Source organism: Erithacus rubecula (assembly GCF_903797595.1).
Source record: "Erithacus rubecula genome assembly, chromosome: 6".
Classification (NCBI taxonomy): domain Eukaryota; kingdom Metazoa; phylum Chordata; class Aves; order Passeriformes; family Muscicapidae; genus Erithacus; species Erithacus rubecula.
Window position 1 is genome coordinate 34,542,907 of NC_136688.1, and position 23,117 is coordinate 34,566,023.

General features: G+C 41.3%; 2 protein-coding genes across 13 annotated transcripts in view; one reads left to right on the forward strand and one right to left on the reverse strand.

The window, feature by feature from the left end:
- STRN3 (striatin 3) overlaps positions 1 to 914 on the reverse strand; it is a 58,815-nt gene extending 57,901 nt beyond the window's left edge. For 3 of the 5 annotated variants that reach the window (XM_079309720.1, XM_079309719.1, XM_079309718.1), the window contains exon 1: positions 470 to 914. In XM_079309720.1, coding sequence (XP_079165846.1) covers positions 470 to 796 — 327 coding nt within the window. In that variant the 5' untranslated portion in view covers positions 797 to 914. The remainder of the gene's footprint in view (positions 1 to 469) is intronic. The other 2 variants (XM_079309721.1, XM_079309722.1) reach the window with 2 other exon arrangements.
- On the forward strand, positions 164 to 22,826 carry AP4S1 (adaptor related protein complex 4 subunit sigma 1). Of its 8 annotated transcripts, none has more exons than XM_079309726.1 (7): positions 164 to 324; positions 6,136 to 6,262; positions 7,898 to 8,098; positions 9,397 to 9,483; positions 10,442 to 10,510; positions 13,555 to 13,578; positions 22,024 to 22,826. In XM_079309726.1, the coding sequence occupies exons 3-7, from the start codon at positions 7,961 to 7,963 to the stop codon at positions 22,150 to 22,152; spliced, it is 447 nt and encodes a 148-aa protein (XP_079165852.1). In that variant the 5' UTR covers positions 164 to 324; positions 6,136 to 6,262; positions 7,898 to 7,960; the 3' UTR covers positions 22,153 to 22,826. The 8 variants fall into 8 exon arrangements, with proteins under 8 accessions (XP_079165852.1, XP_079165851.1, XP_079165850.1 ...); XM_079309725.1 differs by lacking the exon at positions 164 to 324 and adding an exon at positions 965 to 1,079; XM_079309724.1 differs by lacking the exon at positions 164 to 324 and adding an exon at positions 1,303 to 1,429.
- The last annotated feature ends 291 nt before the right edge of the window (positions 22,827 to 23,117 follow it).

The following is a 23,117-nucleotide window of genomic DNA, read 5'->3' on the forward strand; positions in this document are numbered from 1 at the left end:
GCACGGGCCCGAGGAGCCCCGGAGTCATTGTGCTGCGGGACCCGACCGCAGCTGTCAAGGCACGGCGCAGCTCGGCCGGCCGGGGGGAGGGGGGACAGGAGGGGAGGAGGGTCCCGGCCCCGCGCCGCGGCAGCGCCCGCCCGCCCGCCCTTGGCCGGCCGCGCTCCGGGCCCCGCACGGCGGCTCCGGGCGAGCGGCCTGCGGGGCCGGGGCCGCTCCGCGCCGGGCGGGCGCCATGCTACAAACCAAAATGGCTGCCCCGGGGAGGGAGCCCGGCTCGGGCCTCCGCCGGTACCGCCGCTCCGCCCGCCGGACCTCGCCCAGGTACCGTCCCCGGGCCTCGGCGACCGGCCCGACCTCGGGGTCCCGCGGACCCCGCTCGCCCGGGCAGCGCTGCCCCCGCACCCCGCGCGCGGCCCGGCCCCCGGAGCCAGCCGGGCCAGCCCAGGATCGCCCTCGCCCCCCGTACCTGCAGCTCGGCCCGCTCCACCTCCCAGTGCGCCCTCTCCATCTCGAAGCGAGCCCACTCGTGCTGGATGTAGTGCAGGATCCCCGGGATGGTGTAGTGCTGGGGCCGGGACAGCTCGGCGGGGCCCGCCGCCTCCTGACCGGCCGGGGCCGCGGGGCCCTGGGGCTGGGGCTGTTGCCCTCCTCCTCCTCCTCCGCCGGCTCCGGCCCCCACGCAGCCCCCACCCGACTGCAGGTTCATGTTCCCACCCGCCTGCGGCGGCGGCTGCTGCGGTCTTGGTGCGGCCGCCATCCCACCGCCTCCTCCGGCTCCAGGGTGCTCGTCCATTGTCTGCGGGGAGCCCTCCTCCTCGTCCCGCGGCGGGGGCCGGGAGCAGGGGCCGGGGAGGGGGCGAGCGGCGCTGGCTGGGGCGGGGAGGAGGGGGCGGGCCGGGCGGGGGGGCTGCGCCGAGCGGGTCCGGGTGTCAGCGCAGCGCGGAGCCGCCGCCAGCCGCCATTACAGCCCCGCGGCCCTCCCTCCCACCCGGCCGGGCGGGGAGCGAGCGGCGCCTGCCGGGAAACCGCGGCCTGCCCGCCGCCTCCCGCGGCCCACGCGCCTGCGCGGGAGCGAGGTGAGCGCGGCGCGCGGGGGGAGCGGGACGGGCCCGGGGCTCCCTGCGGCGGGCGGCCGCGCCCCGCCTGGGCCGGGCGGCTCGGCCCGTGTGGGGCTGGCGGCTCGGGCCCGGCCGGGCGGCTCCCGTGTGCCCGAGGGACGGTCGGAAGTGGCGGCGGGGCTCGGTTCGCCCCGCGCCTCGGGAGTGCCGAGCGCCCTGGGACAGTCGGCGGGAATGCGGCCCTAAAGCGGCGCGCAGCCTGCTCTGAGCGGGTCCGACACTCCGCTTTCTGACACTCTGCGCGGTCCAATGGTGCGCTGAGTTTGCCCTACAAGGAGGTGGTTTAGAATAGATGCATTAAATTTATGGTATGTTTCTAGAAGATGGCTAATCTCTGGTCATCTTTCTGATACCTCGGTTGTGATGTTTGTAAGGTATTCCCCCCTTGAGGAAGAGTGCACTATGTTCGCAATTCAAAACTCTTCCACGTGAGGACGGTTTTGCAAGAAATTACTGGTCTATTTTATCTGGCTCGGTTTTACAGTGATAGCAATGCAATGTTTGTGGCTGTAGTTTGCATATGGTGAAATTGCCTCGGTTGCAAAATACTGCTTTGAAATGTAATACTTAAAAATTTTCATCACTATTTCAAATGATCCGTAGGTCACTTGTTTTAATTAAGGTAGGTCTTTGGTTTTGCCTCTCCTCAAAATTTTTACATGTTGTGCTCATTCACTACATAGGTAGTTTCCTAAAGAAGATCCGTTCTTGACAGACCTGAAATTCTGTTAATTACTGGAAAAAAATACTCTGTCTCAGTACTGGCATTTCCCTTCTTTACCACTCTTTCTTAGGTGTGTATTGATGCTTCAATTAGTTCATCCAGTCCTTCCTTTCTTCTCCATTAAATCATTTCCTACTGAAATGTCATTGTCCGTTCTTCCAGATTCCATACCGATTAGGCAATCTAAATCCAGCTCCTTTCCACCAGCTCCTAACATGACAGTTACTTAATCATTATTAAAAACTGAGACTTAGCTCATAACGGGTTTAACCTTTTGTTTGCTCCAGTTGTCCAGGACATTCCTCATTCCTGAGTATATTGGAGTTATTGCAGTTTAATTCTGTTACTATATTCAGCCAGCATTTTGACAACAGCAAAGGAAAACGTTTTTATTCTTTCCTTCCTCCCTTGACTTCCCTAGATAATTAAGGTCGCTTTTTTAAAAAATCCCTATCCTGAAATTGAACACAGTGTTTTATTTTAAAGCCACGTGGACATACTTGTTTCATCTTTTTGATGAACTGTTATGGGCACCATAATAAACTAGAATGCAAAAATTACTTTTACTGGTAAATTTAAAATAGTATGTGATTTTATTAGTTCCTTGTCCACTGACAACAAAAGTAGGAAGACCAAGGGTTCTGATTGTGTGTGTGGTCTTCATATGTTGCATGGTTTTGTGCAATAAATCTATAGGAAGCTCAAGAAACAAACATTAAAAAATACTTCTTCTTGTGCTACACTTGCTGGTGTTTCATGCCTCTATCATTTAGCCATTTTAAAATTTTCATTGATGTTTTAATTCCAGTTTAACCCATTTTTTTCTATGTTTGATGAATGGCCTGGAGGGGAAGGCACATGGGGAGCAGCTGAGGTCACTTGGGCCATCAGCCTGGAGGAGAGGAGACTGAAGGGAGACCTCATCACACTCAGCAGTTTCCTCATGATGGGAAGAGGAGGGGCAGGCACTGAGCTCTGCTCTGTGGTGCCCAGTGACAGAACACGAGGGAATGGCCTGAAGCTGTGCCGGGGGAGGTTTAGGTGGGATATCAGGAAAAGGTTCTTCACCCCGAGGGTGGTTGGGCACCAGAACAGGCTCCCCAGGGCAGCAGTCACAGAGCTGAGTGACAGAGTTCAAAAACCTTTTGGACAATACTCTTGGGCACAGGGTGTGACTTGGGATTTTCTGTGCATGGCCAGGAGCTGAACTCAGTGACTTTGTGGGTCCCTTCTAACTCAGAATATTCTGTGATTCTACATGATTTCATACATGCTTAAAGTGCCATTAGGTATCTGCATCCAGAAAATCAGCTTCGAGTTGGACAGTGCAGTACATTATTTGCCTAGTTTTATCTAACATTTAATTATTGCTGAAGCAGTTCTGTAAATATGTCGTCATGCCATTTCTTCTTTGCGAGGTTTTATCTCTTACATTCTAGCTAAGAGCCCTAGAATGTTGCAAACTTTTCTTAGACTGAAATAACTGAAATACTTCTAAATCTGTAGACGTTGGCTGGAGTGGTTTTAGAGACATGTGTCTAATTAGTTGTACTGCAAGTACAATTCAAACTTAGGTTGTGTTTCTTTTTTTGTAATTTATGTGTCAGATTGGTGAAATCTGTGCCAAACTAAATTCAGTGCTTGTATCTATATCAAAGGAATAATTAAAATTATATTTTAAATATGCTTTATATTACTGTATGTAGAATCAGCTGGGCTGGCCTTGTGGGAAACTTAAGATCTTCATATCTGCAGAACAGGTATTGCAGGCTTTGCCTCTCTGTGAGGTCTCAGCTGTTATCTGAAAAGGAGTGTCACTCAAACAGGGACAAGTTACTTTGAGGTGTCTCTTGTGGTTATGCAGCCTGCAGAGCTGACATGTCCTGGAAGCAGCTCCTGAACCCTGTCAGCCTGGCAGTGTGAGTCACACAGGTCAATCACTATTTGAATTTTCTCATAGATACTTATCTGCAAGAGATACTTTAATGAGGGTGAGATCTGACACACCATAACAGCTCATATTTAAATCACAGTCGATAAACTGTGTATCACCTGTAAGCATGCCAAATTATCCTTACAGAGGATGTATTTTGTAAGAGAAATAATGGAGAGTGCTACTAAGCTACTCCAGAAGGTAATTTCTTTTGAAGGAAAGTTTGCAATTTCCAGAATTTTTACATTTTCCCCAAGCAATACCTTCTGAGATTTTTGTTTATAGGGAGCCTTCATTCAGTGGTTAAGTTCCATAGGTGTTTTGTAGATTGGATAGGCAGGACATGCAGGAAGTATATACCATAGGCTTTTCTGGACAAAATTTCTAATGCCTGGTCAACCAGGATAGATGGAGTTGGATTTGACAGTCCATCAGGATCTCGATGGTCTCTTCAGTCTTCAGTTCCTAAGCACATTTGTGATGCAGATAGTTGTCCAGTGACCTGGAATGAAAGAGCCTATTCATTTCTGACAAACAGCCTTCAGATAGTAATGTCTTTTCATTACTAAAATGAGCAAAATAATAGCAGAGATATGAAAGGCTTGCATCTTGTCACCAATTCCCTTGGCCATTTGATTCTGCATGCATAAAAGCATCATAATCTGTGTGCATGGATACTTGCAAACCTGTGTGTGAGAATGCTCAGAGAAGCACACGAGTTGTATCAGAAGAAAGGTAGCTGGCTTTTTAGGTGGAGTACTGATTATTGATCATAAAGGGTAGCTTCTCAAACACAACTTGAAGGAATGGGGTTTCTTTACCCACCAATGTATGCTTTTTGTTTGTTTGTTATGCTCCAGAGATATTTTTGCGTCCTATGTATGCAAAACTCATTTTAATGTGTTTTCTGTATCTGAAAGCCAAGATGAAAAGAGAAAAAATAAATTTTGTTTGTTGGAAACAATACTCAGTCATTTTCCTTTTTTGCCTGAATTGTGCAAGCAAATGCTTTTAAAAGTTATTTTTTTCAGAATTAATTCTAAAGGAAATGAAGAAACTGCTTAAGATATTTTTAACACTAGCACTATTCTCAAAGCCAGCTATGCTTGCATACATTTTGTAGATTTTTACAAAGTTACTATTTGAACTTGTTAATTTATTCTACTTTTTCTGCACAAAACTGTGTGCTTGTGCTGCCATTTATATGAACAAAATTTCTGGTTAAAATCTTGAAAGCTATCTTTGGGGCTGCTGGGAAAATACAGAAATGGCTACAGAAAGAGCGGACCTATTTCCTACAGATTCAAAACCTGTTGATTATGTTTTCCAATGCTATGAAGAATAATTGTCTCATAAATTACAGATAATACTTTTGAGTGCTACTATGGTTCTACCTCTGCTGCAACCTTATTAGTTTTTTTCTCTTTTAAAATCTATTCTGGATAAGAGCATTTGTGCAGATTTAAAAAAGAAACAATCTGGTCTAAATATTTTCATCTGTAAAGCAATCCAGGTCATTCATAAGGATGCAGGCAGATAAAATAGTCATAACATCAGAAAGGGATTAACCATGTACAGAGATTAGGTTAATAAAGGAATAATTAGGATTAGGAGCCAATCCTGCAATAGGATCATACGTATGAATTTGTCATATGTTTTCCTGTTACATATTGCTTAACAGTAACTCAGAGTACAACAGCCCAGTCTCTCCTGGAGTAGTTGTATTGTTCTCCCTGTCCTCCTGTTCTCAAGTCCTTGATACTGTTTATGACTAAATTATTAAAATAGCTTGGATCAAAACAGAGAACCATTAATTCTTGTTTCAGCAGTGCCAAACACAAAGATGAAGTGTAAAACTCAGATGAAAAAAGAAGAGCTGCCTATGCCACTCTTATTATCTATTTATCATGGACAGATATCCTTTTCAGTTGGTCTCCTGTGTCTGAGCTTTGTCTTTCATGCCACAGCTCCTTCTGAAGTAGCTTTAAAGTCTCAGGTTTCTTCTGTCATAGGTTGGCTCCTGCTAGGGCGTCTCATCTTGAGCTGGAAGAAGTTGTTCATCCTTGTCCTTCTTGGAAGGTTTTTATCAAAACCTGACTACCTCATCTTAGTATTTCAACTTTATTCTTAAAAATATTAAGTCATCTTATTGCAACTCTAACTTCAGGTAGAAATTCAAAATAGAATGTGGGAGGAAAAAAAGAGCCATATACTAAACACAGCAAAGATTGTATAGATGGTAGTCTCCCATTTAATCACCAATGTCAGTTTACTTGCCATCCAACAGTGAAGATCCCATTGTACAATTCTGTCTAGGCCTTTTTGTTATCTTAATGACCTGGTTAATTCTTTCTCAGAAACAAATTGTGCTGATTCAGAAGCCCTGGGTGCAGTGCCCAAGCCTCGTGCACCACGGCAGCAGCACTGACCAGCATCCACGACTGCTGTTGGCCTTCCTGAAGAGGCTTCATGTGCCTGGAGGAGGTGAGAAAGCTCTGAGAATGTCATGATTCCAAATAGTTTCTGTTATCTTGAGGACTGATCCTGACTATGTGTCACTCAACTAAGAATGAATTCTCAGTATCAAGTCAAACAAGTAAAAATACATTTGAAATTACATATGGAAATCTAAACTTCTTTGTGGATAGAGCAAACCACAGTACAAAGAGAAAGAGTCACTTTCTTGAGATCCAGGTGATGGTAAAAGAGGTGGCTTTTCTTTCATAAAACAGTGACCACTGTGAATCAGAAGTAAGTAATAATTAATGTCAGCACAATATATTGAGACTAGTTGCATCACTGCCATGAAAGATTTGTCACCTATGGATGGTATATAGCCAGCTTATTCAAGTTTCTAATAATATGATGCAGCACCTATGGAGCTTACCTTGTATTTTTTCCTCTTTTGCTTTTCTGCATTAAGATACACTGTTTTCACTCAAAGAGCTACATTGTCTTTTTTGATTCTTGATAGGTTTTTTCTGTTTAGACTTTGTCGTAGAAACTGTGAGACCTAAGATGCACCAGGCAAGGACCAACTCCTCAGAACTGGAAAAAAAGGAATAACTTTTGCAGTAGTTGCTGTATTTCCAGTGCACAAACCTCAAGATTATTTGGGCCAATAAACCTGGGATTCAAACAGAGTCAGATGGAAAACACTACAGTGATTGTGCTCATGCATTAAAGAAAATAACCCAGAACTTCTATTTTAAAAAATTACATCTGCAGCTTACTCTATTTTCATGCTTTTCAAAACATCAGAGATGTCAATTGTTTGGCAAGCATTCTGACATACCTTGTGCTATTTTTAATGCCCTTTTTCACTGTGTATGTGGTATGCTTGTATTATAGAGCTATATTTCGGTGCTGTTGGGTTTATTTATGTTGAGATAAAGCTCTTTTGAGTAATTAATGTGAACCAATTTCTCTTTAGCTATTGAAGACCCACACTTAGTTTTCATTAAGTGCAGAATTTTTTTGCATCAGTGTGGGAAATGAGACAGGAGAAAACGGATTTAATTAACTCCTGGTGCAGCTTGGGATATGTGTTGATACTGCAGATACCCAAATATTTAGGAGTCTCTCATTCTGCATTAAAGAAATGATCATGTGTTGTGGCCCATGCATTTACCTTTGTCATCTCTCCATTCAATCTGATAAGACAATGGTATAAATGTAATTGTTAAATACAGGTTGGGGGGGGAAAAGTGCTTATAGGCAAATTTTGCTCTTAGGAGCTGTATTAGTGTGGTTTGGTTTTGGGCAAATTCCTGATGTTCTCAAACCAGTTAGCAGCATGAAGAAAATGGTGAATAGATTTATGGTTATGAAGAAGAAATTGTTTACTCCTCCAATTTCCCAAATCCTATCAAGAAATTAATTTTATTGAAATGTGAAAATTTCAAATTTGAAAGCTGTTATTTATTAGAGAGTTTGTGAATACTTGTATGGGGAAAAAGGAGTTTTTCCATGGGATGTGTGCAAAAGATTTGATATTTTTTTCAATGGTCTATGTTTTGGCAATAAACTCAGTCATAAATATATGCATACCTGGGCTGGGTAGCTTTTAGGAAGTCTTTATTCCTATGTATTAATTCTTTTTTTTTTTCCTGCTCACAGAAATACTCTTCTTGATTTCTGCCCCCATAATTGAAATCTACCACTGAAATCAGCAGAAAAGAAATGATAAAATTTTTTCTTATGGTTAACAAACAAGGTCAAACAAGACTATCCAGATATTATGAGCATGTAGAAATTAATAAACGGACAATGCTGGAAGCTGAAGTAATCAAAAACTGTCTCTCCCGCTCAAAGGATGAGGTAGGTGTTGTAGGTTTTATTTTATCCACATCTCATAACTTTCCTATATATATATATATATATATATATATATATATATACTTTTCCCCACCCCTCCCAATATTCCTACTAATAATTCTGAAACCTATCAGTGTCTACCACAGATCATTATTTCATTTGTACCCATGATAAAAAAGATTGAATTTCTAGATTATGGATTCAGTCAGTTGAACTGTTACTCTCTATTGATTAAATATGTTTTTCTGAGTCTTACAGAGATTTTGGATTTGTGTGTATCACTGTCATGAAGATTTCTCTTCTTTGTTTGAAAGAGCTCAGAAGTTCAGGAAAAACTTATTTGATCTTTGTATTGCTTGTCTGATAGAGATGACTGGAGGGACATGAGTGTTTTGCCAGAAGGTAGAGCACTGACAGCTCCATGTTTAAACTTAGGGTAGAGGATTCCAAATTATGAAAACATTATCTAAAGCACAGGGGGGTTTGGAAACACAAATTTTTAGACCTCTGTATTAGATTTCCTTATTAAAAAAGAGTGTTCATGTGTTCTGCAAGAAAAATCAAAAAACATAGTAGTTGGAAAATTATTTTGATTATTCATTGCTCTCTTATTTAAATCATTGGTTCTTTAAGAAAAGCACTAAACTTTTGAACATCGACTTGAATTAGAGGAGAAATATGTGAAAGTCCCTTAGTGCGTAGATTTGACAGCGGCTAAGGAAATGAAAGTCGTCGTGCTGCTGCTGCCAGGGCATTTCCGAGCGCAGGCTCCAGCGCAGCAGCCGCCGGCGCTGCCGCTGCCATTTCGGGCACCGAGCGGAATGACGCGAGGGAAAAGGCGGCCGCGTCTCCTCTAGAGGCGTCAAACGGCGCCATCTCCTGGCTTACTCCTGTTGGGAAAGACATGTTAATTCCCCACTTAATATTCTTAATTTTTATATTAAAATACTGGTAATTTTTTAAAAGGAAAATTACCTTTAGGTCTCTCTTTGAAAGGGCTTGCAAATGAAAAGTATGGGAAAGTTTTGGGTACCTTTATAACCTCAAACAATCATTTCTCTTTAGCATGTTTCAGTTTTTCCATTTAAAAAGTAGTGTCATGTTTTCTGCCAGCAGATGAAAAATGTGGTGTGACAGTTACTGTACTAATTTCTTTCAAGCTAAAACTGATGAATCTTGGGAAATCTATGTTCTCTGTGAATCTTGCCAACCTGAAAGCTCAGGCTTTTGAGCAATGTGCTTTACACTGTTGTATACTTAAATGGCAGCTGCTATATTTGATTTATTTTGCTTCTGCCTAGTGCTCTTTCATTGAGTATAAGGACTTCAAGCTGGTGTACCGACAGTATGCAGCCCTTTTCATAGTTGTTGGCATCGACCAGACAGAGGTAAGCCATGATATACCCTCTTGCATGAACGTTTATAGTGATTATCACAGGCTAGAGCTCAAGTCTTCATTTGGTTTTATTTCTTTGAAGTAAGAGAGGTATTAAAGCAAGCGTGCTATGTTTGACTTTGGTCTTTAGCAGCAGAATGAACTGTTATCATGAGGTAGTCTTCCTTGTACTGATTCTGCACTGATTTTTGTCAGGTGGGGTTTCTCAACAAATGTTAGCATTACAGCCAGGTCAGCTGTCTCATCTGTGAAGACTTCTCACTGCTCTTTGGTCCTTGGCCAAAGAAAAAATTCCTATACTGTCAGCTATAAAGATGCCAATTTATTTTGCTTTTCAAAAAGGGGAAAAAAAGAAAGGTATTTAAAAGCTGGCAAGTACTGTTATTTCATTTGTTCAGGTTGCACCTGGGAGGCCATAGTGTTTGCTTAACAACTGGTTATCAGAAATTAATTCAGCTCTTCACATTGGAGACCTTAACAGGATGGTGTGGAAGGTAGCTGCTCCCTACCCCAGTGTCTTCAGGTCAGGGTTGTCATGGCAGGCAGTTTGGGACAAATTATTTTGGCTTTGCTACAGAAATTGCCCAGCAGAGGCTGGCTCTGTGCTACAGCTGGCTGGGGTGACTTCAGCATGGACAAGCTTAACCTAGTTAGCTGTGTGTGTCCATAGGGCTGAGCTGGGAGGGGCTGGAACAAAGGCTGCAGTGGGATGGCAGCAGCCCAGTGAGGGAATCCATTGGCTGTTTCAGAGCTGCTCTGTGTGGCCAGCCTGGGGCTTCTGCCCTGAGCACTGCCCAGCTCTCAGCACCTCAGCTGGGGCACTAGATAGCCTGAGCAGAGGCCTTACTTATTGTCTAGTGGTTTTTCCTTCACCACAAACTGAGTTAACACAAAGAATACTATTACATTTTCTAGATACCGATTTAATATTAAGTTGGTTTTAATTTCAGAATGAGATGGCAGTATATGAACTAATTCATAATTTTGTGGAAGTTTTGGACAAATACTTCAGCAGAGTGGTGAGTGAGACACTGAATCTGTTATGAAATATTTTTTCTCTTTCAAAACTTTGGTGGAAGTGTCATTTCAGAGAATAAATCAAAGGAGAAAAGTATTTAGTATTTTAGGATTTAGGTAAATATTATCACTGTGGGGAAATGCAGTATGAGCTGATTTTTCAGAGAAGTAAAAGTATACATGGGTTATAAATTATAAGACAAGGAATACCACAAATATTTCTGTCAGAAAAGTGCCTGGGTTTATGGGTTTTATGGGGTCTCTTTAGGTCATATACTCTTAAATTAGCCATGGGCATTTTAAATGTTTTAAAGAAATGAAGAGGTTTTACTTTGCAGTTCTCATGCACTTTATAGCATTACATCCCCCAAATGAACTTCATTCACGATTAAGATGGTGTAAGCATGAAGCAGGGAACTGGCACACTCTCATTGAACAAGATCAGAGGAATGGAGCAAAAGAAACCTCAAAAACCAGCCTGTACTTGTGCTACCCATATTGTTGTCAGGCAACAGTGGATATCTGATAAAACAGCTATTACAGAGATAGTAATTTTGTTAAGGATTCAACATCAGACATGGCTTCACTTAAAATGACATTGTTCCTTTTGGTGGGAGATTTTTTTGCTTGCTTGTTTTTACAAAGTTTGAAAATGCAGCATTGTAATTCTGGTTAGAACACTTGCTATTTAATATAGGGTTTGTAATCCTGTTACAAAAAAAAATTGGCTGAAGTCATACTTTGGCAGAGTTTCAGTTAACCTTTACAGAAATGTGTTGGATATCCCTCTCGGAAAAGAGGACTGGATAGTTTCCTCTGCAGTCAGTGTACTTGAGGGTATTACACTGGTAACTGTACATACAAGCTATCAGTATGCAGGGTCTGTAACTGCTTTCTCAGTTCTAGTACCAGAGCAGGCATGGCAAAGCTCCCTCTGTGAATTCAAGGACAAGCTTGAAAAAGTCATCTTCACACTTCATTGTTTAGATGCTTGGCAAATCTTTCAGGCTGTTATCTCAACTGATGTGTCCCCAGCCCATTGAAACTGCTGGTACTAAGTATATCACTTTCTGACTGCACTGATTCAGATTCTCTTAAAATTGCTGATTGTAGCCCCAACCTAAGCAGTGATAACCAGGAATGGAATTAGATCTCAGCAGCACAGGAACACACAATAAAATTTAGTCACATCTTATTTGTCTGATAGAGCTAATAGTTGCCAACTACCTCTCAAATTTTATTCAGTTAAAGCAGAGCAAAAATAGATGTAGTTGTTATACATATAAATGCAGTATACGTATAATCCTTTGACCACACATATAACTCAACCACTGATAGCTGTTAGAAATTTGCTGAGTTCATCATACCAGAGTTTTGGTTTTTTATTTTCCATAGCATTTTGGGTTTGAGACTAGAGGAGCCTAAAAGGGGAGTGCTAAAAGAAATCTCATGCCATTTGGTGGTTCTGGTTTTAATATCATATAACACGGTAAACGGCAGAGCACTAAGACAAGGCCTGTTATTCTAGCTGGGGTTTCTGGCAGTAACCACAGAGCCAGAAAGTATAAATATGTACTTTTACAGATTACTGTTCAGGATTTGCAGAATTTTAGCAGAATCCCAAATTATGATGATGGCAATGGAGACAGAACTCTGGGAAAGGAGAACGTGTGTCCCACTCTAGAAGGACATTTTGTCATCTATTATTTTTAGACTTGAGAGCTTTAAACATTCTCACGTACTCTATTTTTATCTAATGGAGTTTACAGAGCTTGAATTCAGATATGAGAACAAACATTAATGGAATTAGAGGAAAGCTTTCTAAATTGCTTGTGGATGTAACTCTTAGTCTCCTTCACTTTTATATGGCTGGCCAGGAAAAATTCTGCATACTTTTCAGAATAATTCCAGTGTCTCAAACAACTTTTTAATGCTGAGAAAACTTATACTTACTGGGGCCTTAAAATGCAATTTTTGTGATGCATTAAATGCTTCTAATTGAAGAATGGCAGAGTCACTCAGCAGAGGCCTGTAGACCAGAACCAGTCCAGTTTAGATTATCTTTAGACTACAGAAGTAGTAGCAATTTAACCAGTAAAACTTACCACCTTTACTCTGCCTTAAAGCCAGGTTTAGACCATGAATGAAAACCATGTTATCAGACTAAATTCTCTAGGAGCAAGTAAAGATTCCATCTTTTAGTGGAGACTGGGGAATCTCCACCCATGTGCATGATCTTAAGTGCTAAGGCTGTGATTAATTCTTTCTAAGTTTAGGTGTTTAACTGAGGCACCTAAGTTAGAAATTTGGTCATCCTAAGCTCCCATTACTGGCAGTGGAGACCGATGAGTATCTCAAGAAAGTGAGTCATGCCTCAAGTGTGCCGAGTCAACTGGTGCAGATCCCCTTCTCTTCTGCTGACTGCAGAGGGCTTCTAAATCAGACATTTTGGTTAAATGAGTAATACTGCTTGGGGAAAATCCAAAAACAGAAGGGAAATGATGACTAGGTGAAAAATTGTGTTGCTGGGGCTGGAGAATACTTAGAAGTAATAAGGGTCCAAAACGTGGAGCTGCCTTGCCTTTCCTAATATATGCAGCCACTACCACAGCCATGGGTGCTGTTGAAATGATCTGCAGCAACAACTTCAACTGCATAAACTTGGCATTAATGTCCTGGTTTTGCAGAAGGAGGAAAAGAGAATATAGGGCTGGAAGTGCCATGATTAGAGCTGCTGATTTTCCACCCACTCACTCTGATGGCACCGCCTATATTCAAATTGTTACTTGTAGGTGACCTCAGTGGGCTTTTTTTATGTAAAACATTAGCTTTGATTACAGAGTCTGGGAACACATGTAAAGCAAAGCAGTGTTGCAGGAAAGAGCATGTAATTGTCCAGTCCAGAACAGAAATCTGAGTCACTCTAAAATTTCCTATTGTTATTTTGAAGACTTTATCCTTTGAAGGGATGTGGAATGTTTAATGAGATGATTTGAGATAAGAGATCAAACTGTCACTAATAGCTGCCTATTTCTTTTCCTTGCAGAGTGAATTAGATGTATCCTTTTCAGTATCAGAAATCAATTTATGGTGTATGTTCCAGTACATACTGTCTTCATAGCACTGACTGTCACTCAAGTCAATGCAGATGTTCACCAGTTTTGCACTTGGAGTAAGTAGCAACATTTTGGCACCTTTCTGAAAGTGTAGCTGACATTCAAATGGGTCACCTATTTAAATCCTCCATCATTAAGATAAGCCTGGTTCCATTTAAAGTAAGACACAGAGAGCTTGCTTTGAGAGAACTAAGTACATGAAAAGTTAAATTCATGGGGAACTTGCAGGCTTAACCAGTTTAAGGTTTCACTTTGAGTTTACAATAAAATAGATATTGAAATTACTGTAATAACAACTGAATTATGCAGCTCTGTCTTGAGCCAAATAGCAGCACTATTTGTAAGATTATGTTTGTAATTTTATCTTGCTTCCTGAAAGCAAGAAGTGAGGTTTACTTCCTGTATCTTTGGAAGGAGGGAAAAAGGCTGGGATAAGAATATTTAGGAAACCAGGTGTTAACTTCTTTTCCCATTCCTCCCCTTACACTGTTGTATTTTCATGTGTAGGTTTTGCAGGGTATTAATTAAAATGTGATTTAAAACTCAAATACAGATAGTAAAATACAGTTCTGAACAATTAAACTCAAATAGCAAGTAAATAAAACACAACACTGGAAAAATTAAACCAGGAGAACATAGCACAGTCTTCTGAGATCTTACAATTCTACTGCGTGCTGACTCTACTCCAGCAGTTCTTATGCTTGTATTTTTTGTTGGTTAAATGCAGATCTGCTGGTACAAAGTTTCAGTTACACACCTGAAACACAGTTGCTATCTTGCAATTAAGTTCTGTCAAGCAATTTAGTTTATTTACTTTATGAATTACCTCTTATGAAGAACATAGAAAAAGCTTGTAATTTTTCTAGTTCTTACTTCTTTACTGAAAAAGGAAAAAACGAAACAAAAACCAACAGGAAATAATTGATTTCACTTTTGAAAATATTTGAAAGCTTGCTACATGCTGTAACTCTCTCATTTGCTGACTATATATATATATGTATGTATGTATGTATGTATACACACTCACACATACTGTCTATGTTTCCTTCCTGAAATTTAGAAAATGCAGTGGTGTTAGTAAAACACCCTTAAATTCACTGATACTATGAAAGAGCAATAATGACATCCAGTGTACCAAATTAGAGACTAACCTGGCCTATTTAGTAATTACATAAAGAAAGAATCCATTTCCATATAGTGTACTTTGTGCATGCAATTGCCTGATTATCTGAGTCATTTGGTGTATTGACAATTCTAAACCCTGCTGCCTCTGCTCAGTGATTTCCTGTCAAGAGTTTTACACCTTGAGCAACTCCCACTAACCTGTTTAATAGCTGAGAAAGGCTGCTGCATATCATAGAATGGTTTGGGCTGCAAGACACTTTAAAGGTTGTCTAGTTCCAAACCCCTTGCCATGGGAAGGGACATCCTCCACTAGACCAGGTTGCCCAGAGCCCCATCCACCCTGGGTCTTGCATACTTCCAGGGATCTACGATTTCTCTGGGAAACCTGGGCTAGTCACTCACCACCTTCATAGTAAAGAATTTTTTCCTAATATCTTATCTACATCTGCTCTCTTTCAGTTTGAAGCCATTTCCCCTTGTCCTGTCACTACATGCCCTGGTAAAACATCCCTCTCCAGCTTTCTTGAAAGGCTCCCCTTACATACTGGAAGGCCCCAGTTAAGTCACTTCTAAATCATCTCTTTACCAGGCTGAATAATCCCAATTCTCTCAGCTTTTCCTGATAGGAGAGATGCACCACTCCTCTGATCTTCATGGCCCTATTCTGGAGTCCCTCCAGCAGGTCCCTGTCGTTCCTGTGCTGGCACCCCAGAGCTGATGCAGCCCTGCAGGTGGGTCTCAGAGCAGAGCAGAGGGGCAGAATCCCCTCCCTGCCCTGCTGCCCACGCTGCTCTGGATGCAGCCCAGGGCACACTTGGCTCTCTGGGCTGGCAGTGCCCATGGCTGGGTCATGTCCAGCCTCTCAGCCAGCAGCACCCCCAAGTCCTCCTGGGCAGGGCTGCTCTGATCTGTCCATCCTCAGCCTGGGCTGATGCTGGTGGGTGCCCTGACTCAGGTGCAGCAGCAGCACTTGGCTGTGTTAAATCTCAAGAGAATTCCATGGGAATTCTTCTTGAACTTGTTGAAATCCCTGTGGATGGCATCCTGCCCCTGCACTGTTTGGAGAAGTTGTTGCATTATAGGCCAGCACTAATGTTGGCAATGGGTGCAATAGCATGTCTGAATGGTTCTTGAAGAAATTCATCTACATGGGTCTCATTTGCATGATGGTATGAATATAAATATTTAGAAAATAGGAGTGCACATTACTAATTTACTTGGTCATAGTGGAAAATATACTGGAAAAGCTCATGTCTGATACATCTCTCTTTAACACATATGACATATACATGAAGTATGTAGCTTTAGCATTCAGAAGTGCACTTTTTTATTATACATTTCAGGAACAACTTTACAATAAAACATTTTACTTCTATATACGTACAAAGTAATTCTCCCATTTAGGGAGCTTAATTCTTAACTTGAAAGGCTACCTAAAATAGTCAAAATGAAATGAGATACCTTCCCTTATTAAATGTAAAGCAGAGGTGTAACTAAGGAAGTGGATTGTTCAGGACTGTATTTATTTTTGACAACAGCTTGAATAGCTGACCCAGAAGAACAATCTGGACAAGTGCCTTTAGCTATTATTGCAGTGCAAGAAATAAACCATTAACCTGCCTTTCAAAATGTGAAAGAAAATATCCTCCCCTATGATTAAATCCTTGTCTTTGCCAAATAGTCTCACACTAACTCTTGTGCTCAGTGCAGTTAGCTTGAATGCAAAATCTCTGCTGGAGAAGGTATACTCTGAAAATCTGCAGAAGCGAACACCAAGTAATATTTACAGAATCTTAGTTTACAAAGTATCTTGCAGGAGACTCTCATAATTTCCTGAGTCTCTGCTATTATTTTTGTGTACAGATCCATAGGAATTTTATTTTAAATGTGATAATGGCTATTTTATATAGCCAGTTGTGTTTATTAACATGAAAAAAATAGCAGGAAATGACATGTACTCAAAACCCATTTAAAATAGACCATAATTACTAAGGCTACTCAGCCATGCACAGAGCAAAGCCCAGTTAAATCCAAAGGCTGAGCCTATCACACAATTGAGATGTCCCTGGAGCCCACACCAAGCCTGCAGCATGTGCAGTGGTTCTTGCAGCTTCCAGCCATAGTGCATGTATTCCTGGCACTGCAGCTCCAGCAGAGGCAGAACTCCAGCTTTCGTTTAGGTCCACAGCTGAATTCATCCAGCACATGCACACTGTAGCTCATGTCATGGTCTGTCTGGAGTCAGACATCAGGAACAGTGCCATGGCACAAGGCAGGGGACTGGGTCTGATCTGAATCCTTCCCAACAGGATTTATAGATCATGTTGGTATGTATGACATAGGCAGGTATGATGCTAAACAATGCACAAACAATTGCACAGTTCCCTGATGCATTCTGCAAAAATGAACACAAATCACCTATTGACTAAGTAATTGAGAATAGCCAGCTTTTTACAGAAGCTTTCATGTGTGAATTGTGAACCACTTACCCATCATATGATGTCCATTTTCATTTTGAGAGTTAGTTGCACACTTAGAGAATACCTAGGCTGGAATGACATAACATCCTAAAGTTGTTTGGATTGTTTTTAAAATATCAGTAAGTAGTGTTGTTTGGCCAGCTGAATGAACAAGCACAGAAACTGTCCTCAGGCTGTTACGCCCTAATGTGTTAATAGCACTAATATAAGCCTCATTTTGTCTATAAAATAAGTGGGAGGGGTTTTCTGTTGTACTAAAACTCCAGTTTGGGTGGGGTAGGAACTATTTTCTTGCTATGATTAGGTCAAAAGAGACTATAAAAACACAAGTGTTAGGACAGCAGCTTTACAGGGAACAAAACGTTGGTCAGTGTGGCAGTTTCTAAAATTACTAAAGGTAACTTTCATATTGATTGAATTGGTGAAGCAAAGCTTATTTGAAAACATATTATAAAGTTCTAGAGAAAGAGACAACAGAAACTTCCTCTTGTGGGAAGGGAGGGGGTGACACAGCGCTCTAGGACTAGGCATCTGAAGAATGTTTTCTTGATCCAAAAAAGCCATTACATTCCATTGCAACTAGCTGCTGCTGCTCCTCCTAGAATAGATAAAAAGCTTTGATACAGGGGATACTTCATGTGAATCAACTATTCTTCAGTTCCCTGTGGGATAACACTGAGAATACAGTGCATTTAAGGAGTGAGAAAATTGAATGATGAATTTATAAGGATACACTTCAGTTTGCACTGTAACATAAGTGGGTGAAATGGAAACCTATTAAAGACTAGCTGAAAATCAGCTTGGTTGTTCTAGAATTTCACAGAACCTGAAGGCACCTGTGTCTCCTATTTAATATGAGCATAGGCACTTGAGGAAGAAATGGTCAAGAAAGCATTTCATGGGTTTCAGTGCCTTAAATGTGCCTGCCACTAGATAGGATAAAAGTTATTGAAAGTGAATGTTGGCAAAGATAAGTCAGAATGTGTGAGTCTGGACTAAATAAAGAAGCAACTCCAACTAATCTCTAGTTGAAGATGGATGGAAATCAAGGGTTTGTAGTGCTGTATATTCAGTAGCAAACCATCTGCCCCATATGTACCTGTACTGTAATCTACAAAGCCTTTGTGTGTGCTTCTGGGTGTGTTCTGTGATCATAAGGTGCACTTCATCTCTTAAGCCTGGACACACCCTTCAATTACTTGCCTGGAAAACCTTGAGATCTCTTAAGCGCCTCGATCTGAAGAATTTATTTATTACATGCAAATCCTAACTGTGCCTTTTCCCCTTCTTTCCTTCCCCTCTTCCCTGCTCAACTGTCTAAATAACTTTTGGGGAAAGGAGACACTTCACTTGTGTCACATGTACTTCTTCTTAGTGTACATTTACCATAAAATCTCTGGGATAGTAGAAAGTACCACTAATGTCTTTAAGAAGGGGAGCTCTTTAAGTTACCAAAAGTCATTGTAACATTTAAAATGCCAGCTGTGTAGGCACATTTACTTCTGCTGCTTGGTATGCAGCTGCTGCAGCATTGCCAGAAATTTGGAAGCCAAAGCTGGGGGGTGTCCCACCTTTGCCCAGGCTGGCACGCAGACATTAACATGTTTTCCCTGCATACTTGTTTTAAAAAGTCCTGTTATCCTCTACATGGATCCGGTGAAAGTCCATTAATACTCTTTTTGTGGGCAGCCAGGATTCCTTACTGGAAGCAGGACCTTAAATGACAGCTCTGGGTGGAGCACATGGCAGTGCAAACACCAAATACAGCTTTTTCCTGCTGCCAGCTGCTCAGACTGGTTTGCATTGCTGCTTTCAGTTGGGTGTGGACCTATGACTTCAGGGCTTTAAACCCAGAAATTTGGGGTCACTTGCCAAACAAGTAACAGGTGGGGAAGATGAGCCTTGCTAAGGATCAAATACATATCCCTCCCCGGGCAGGGCATTCAGACCTGAATGGCTGAGCTGTGTTGGGCAAGATGTAACCATAAAGCATAGGTGAAATTTACAGGAAGGGGAAAAGGTCCAGGGTTGCTCCCTATACAATCTAATTGTTTCCAAGAACAGTGTGGTGAAGGGAGATGGGATGTTGAGGGTAAAGATTAAAGAATGCTTTGGGACTTTCCAAAATCAAGTTGATAGATCTTTCCAGAATGGTAGTAGTATCCCCATTCAAACTGCAGATTAAATTACTGCTTTTGGAATGATGACTGTGAGATTACCATATTAGAGATGGACAGAAGTCATATCACTTCTCTGCAATGGAATAAGCCCATTTGGAAATAACCTGGAATAGCCTGCAGGGAAATTGACATCTCCCTGAACTACACTGGGTCCAAGCGGAACAGCTCCAAGATTCTTACTGGCATGGGTACAGTTTTTCTTTGACATGGTATTGGCTCTTCTGGAAATTCGGCAGGGGACAAAGCAGTGCTAGAAGTGATTTAAATGTTTTCTTAAGCAGGATGATGCAGGAAAATAAGATGGGAGTAGCAGGTTGCTGCCTCGTCACTGATTCTGGTTGATTGTCATCTGGGTTTTAGATTTTTGGAACTGTTAGAGGAGGGTCTGGGCTCTGCTATGGAAACTGAGGCAGTGTAAATCAGTGGTAAGAATGTAAAAATTAAAAGCCAGGAGGCGTTGGCTTTCTCACTTGTTGAAACCTGAATGGAATGTTATCTAATTTCCTCAACAGATCCTGTAGCCCAGTGCAGAGCAGTGCCAGAGGTGAACTAAGCAGCAAAACAGCTGTCTTTGTAAAAATTCTCACATTACAGTAATGAAGAAATCCTAACTTCTTAGATTAAAACCTTTCTGTAAAGGCTGATTTACACAATAAGTTTATCACAGCATCTTTAAACTGCCAAGCCAAGTAAAGCTACCACCTTTGTCTCTGGTACCATAGAGATGGTGACTGTTTGAAGTTGTAAGGACTGCATTGCTTCTTGGTATCAAAAGACACAAGTCTGATTTTTAGGAACAATGCAGGGCTATGGTCAGATTCAGGAAGAAGTCTGGTATTTAAAAAATAATGCAGAATTAAATTAGGTAGTTACATTTAGGTCAGTAAATTAGAAACTGTATGATGAACCATGGCCATCCCCAAGACCCTGCTGACAGTTATAGTTTCTCACGTAGCAGTAAGCAGTAGAAAAGTTATTTGGGAACCTGAATACCTAGACATGCTGTGCTCTTGGTCAAGCAGAACACTTTTGCTGGAGAAGTGTTACAATTGCTTCCCCTTCTGCACAAATACACAGTGGCACCAAGTTCAACCCAAAGCACTCACAGCAGCTCCTGAGCTGTTGTCATTTCAGTTCAGTACTCACACTGCTCCAGCTCTTTAGTGAATCAGTACAGCTGCCTGCCAAAGTCAGATCCAGTGGCAGTCAGGAGACAGAGTAGTCTTCAATGCCTGAGTCGTGTTCAAAAAATAAGACTAGTATTTATCACATTGAGCAGAGGACACTCTTGATGCCTTCAAAAACCTGATTCTTGTAACTCCACTGATTAGCAGGGAAGTCCACTAACATAAATACAAAGATGAGAGCAAAACCAGGCTGTCTTCCTGAGTTCAATTCATAGTGTCATTAAATAGCAGAGTGGGAGAGAAGCACTCAAGAGACTCATGAAAGTGGGGGAAAGGTATTCATCTGTTCTGTATTCATCAGTTACTGTACAAAGTCTTGCTAGCTCCACTGCAGCAGTCCTCAATACATGGGCAAGATTTAGAAGGTACAAAATGAAGGCAACACAGATCTGTTGTGCTCAGCATAGAACCCATGTAAAGAGCAGCAACAGGTGGAGAGTAAGGCAGATAAAGAGTTATTCATGCTCTGTGCATGTATGTCAGTGAGGCATAACAGATGCACTCAGCAGGCTGCTTTGCTGTGCCCGTTTCCATTTCAGGTTCTGGTGACACACAACAACATCCGAGTCTCTTTTCACACTGTAACCCTTGGCAGTTGTTCAATGGATGTGCTGGACACTCATGTCTGCATATATGCACTCATGTGTCATGAATGCCCACCACTTCATACCCCTGGAGGGTCTGTCATCACTTTTTTTGAGACAGATGCTATTAGATAAAGTTAAGGAAAGACAGATGTGCTTATGGACAAATTTAATTTATCACTTCTGTACAAATTCATATTGCTCCAGTATATTTTCCTTTGGGTGAATATTAGAGATTATAAATATATTTTAGAAACTATTTAAAATATGAACCATTCATTTACTTCTGCTCTTCTTTATGAAATTTACTGCTAGATCAATGACTCAACTTTATGTATCAGCATACTCCTCTTAAGCTATTTCCAAGCAGATCAAATACTCTTAGTAATTCAGGGGAAGGAAATGTTGAGAATCTAGTGTTTAAGAACTTGGCAATTACTTTTCTTTGAAGAATGCAGAATCTTTGCATCTTCACATAGAAGGCTGTGACCCCTTGATAACACTTCATATCCAGACAATACATGGTACTCAGGCAGACAGTAAAATTCACCACCTACATCTAAGTGTAAGTTTACCTGGCTTTTGCTACTATGTACTACTACTGTATTGCAGGACAGGATACTGCTGGGGCTTCAACTTGTCTACTTCTGACCACTCTGTGATCAGAAAAAAGTGTCAGTGGAACTATTTCCCTAGCTTTATTAACATAATGGTAAATAAACTAGAATAAATTAAGAAATACCTATTTCTGTAAATTTTTATTAAAGACCTAGGTGTCTTAAGATGTTTTTTCTGAATTACCTTCACATTGTTCAAAATACACTTAACTTGAAATGTTTCTAGATCATGTTCAATTTGGACAGAGTGCACATCATTTTGGATGAAATGGTGCTAAATGGTTGCATCGTGGAAACAAACCGGAACAGAATTCTCGCTCCTCTGTTTGTGCTGGACAAAGTGGCAGAAGGCTAGGAAGATGCAAGTGTGACTAAGGCATTTTACAAAAGATGGCAAAAGCATCAAGAATGTGCCTATAGCAGTTTTCTGGTGTTGCAAGACTGACTCATGCAACATTCAAATTAGTTGGAAAATATTTTCCATTTCTTTTATGCTCTGTGTACCCAATGGGAAAGATACAGTTAAATATGTGGATGGATTCAGATGCAGCTTCACTGACCCAGCAGAAATTTTCCTAGAATGGTCAATAATTTTAAAACATTTGAGGATGAAGACATGGAAACTTACCATGACTGACTAGGTGTCACTTTTAATTATGCAGTATCATGTCAGACCTAGAAGACAAAAACCAAAGAAATACAAATTCAAACTGAGTTTCAGTCCTTCCCCTAAGCACCAACTTGATTTATATTCATACAAATTTACTATTAATAATGGTTCTGTGACTTTTATGCCCACTTCTAAACTATATTCATCCTTCATCTAAAAGTTGGTTTCCCTCTCTTTGACATGCAAGTCACGGACACAAAAAGAAAAGTACAGATGTACTAAATATTTTTGCATACTTTGCAAGCTGTAACTGGAATTATTTAGCACTTAAATATTATAATAATAATAAAAGATAATTAAAATCATAAGTTTAATGGTCTTTTGTCATGTTGGCTTCATAAATTACACAAAATCTTTCCCACTTTGGCACACCAGTGTATTTTTTTTGTCTTGTATACATTATCTATGCATCAAGATTAAAACTCTTACAGAAGATGAGTAATAAAAGATATGTGTGTTCTCAGGACCAGGTAGGTACCAAATGAAATTTCTCTTTTTGAGCAGGAAGATGTAGCTATGCTAAGTTGCATGCCCAGGCATCCAGCATGTTGATTCACACTGCACACTACTCTGCAACTCAGGGAACAGTTGGCAGTCTCAACTTACCTTCACTTACCTTTTTAGAACTGTTATCTGCCTCCTTTTTCTTA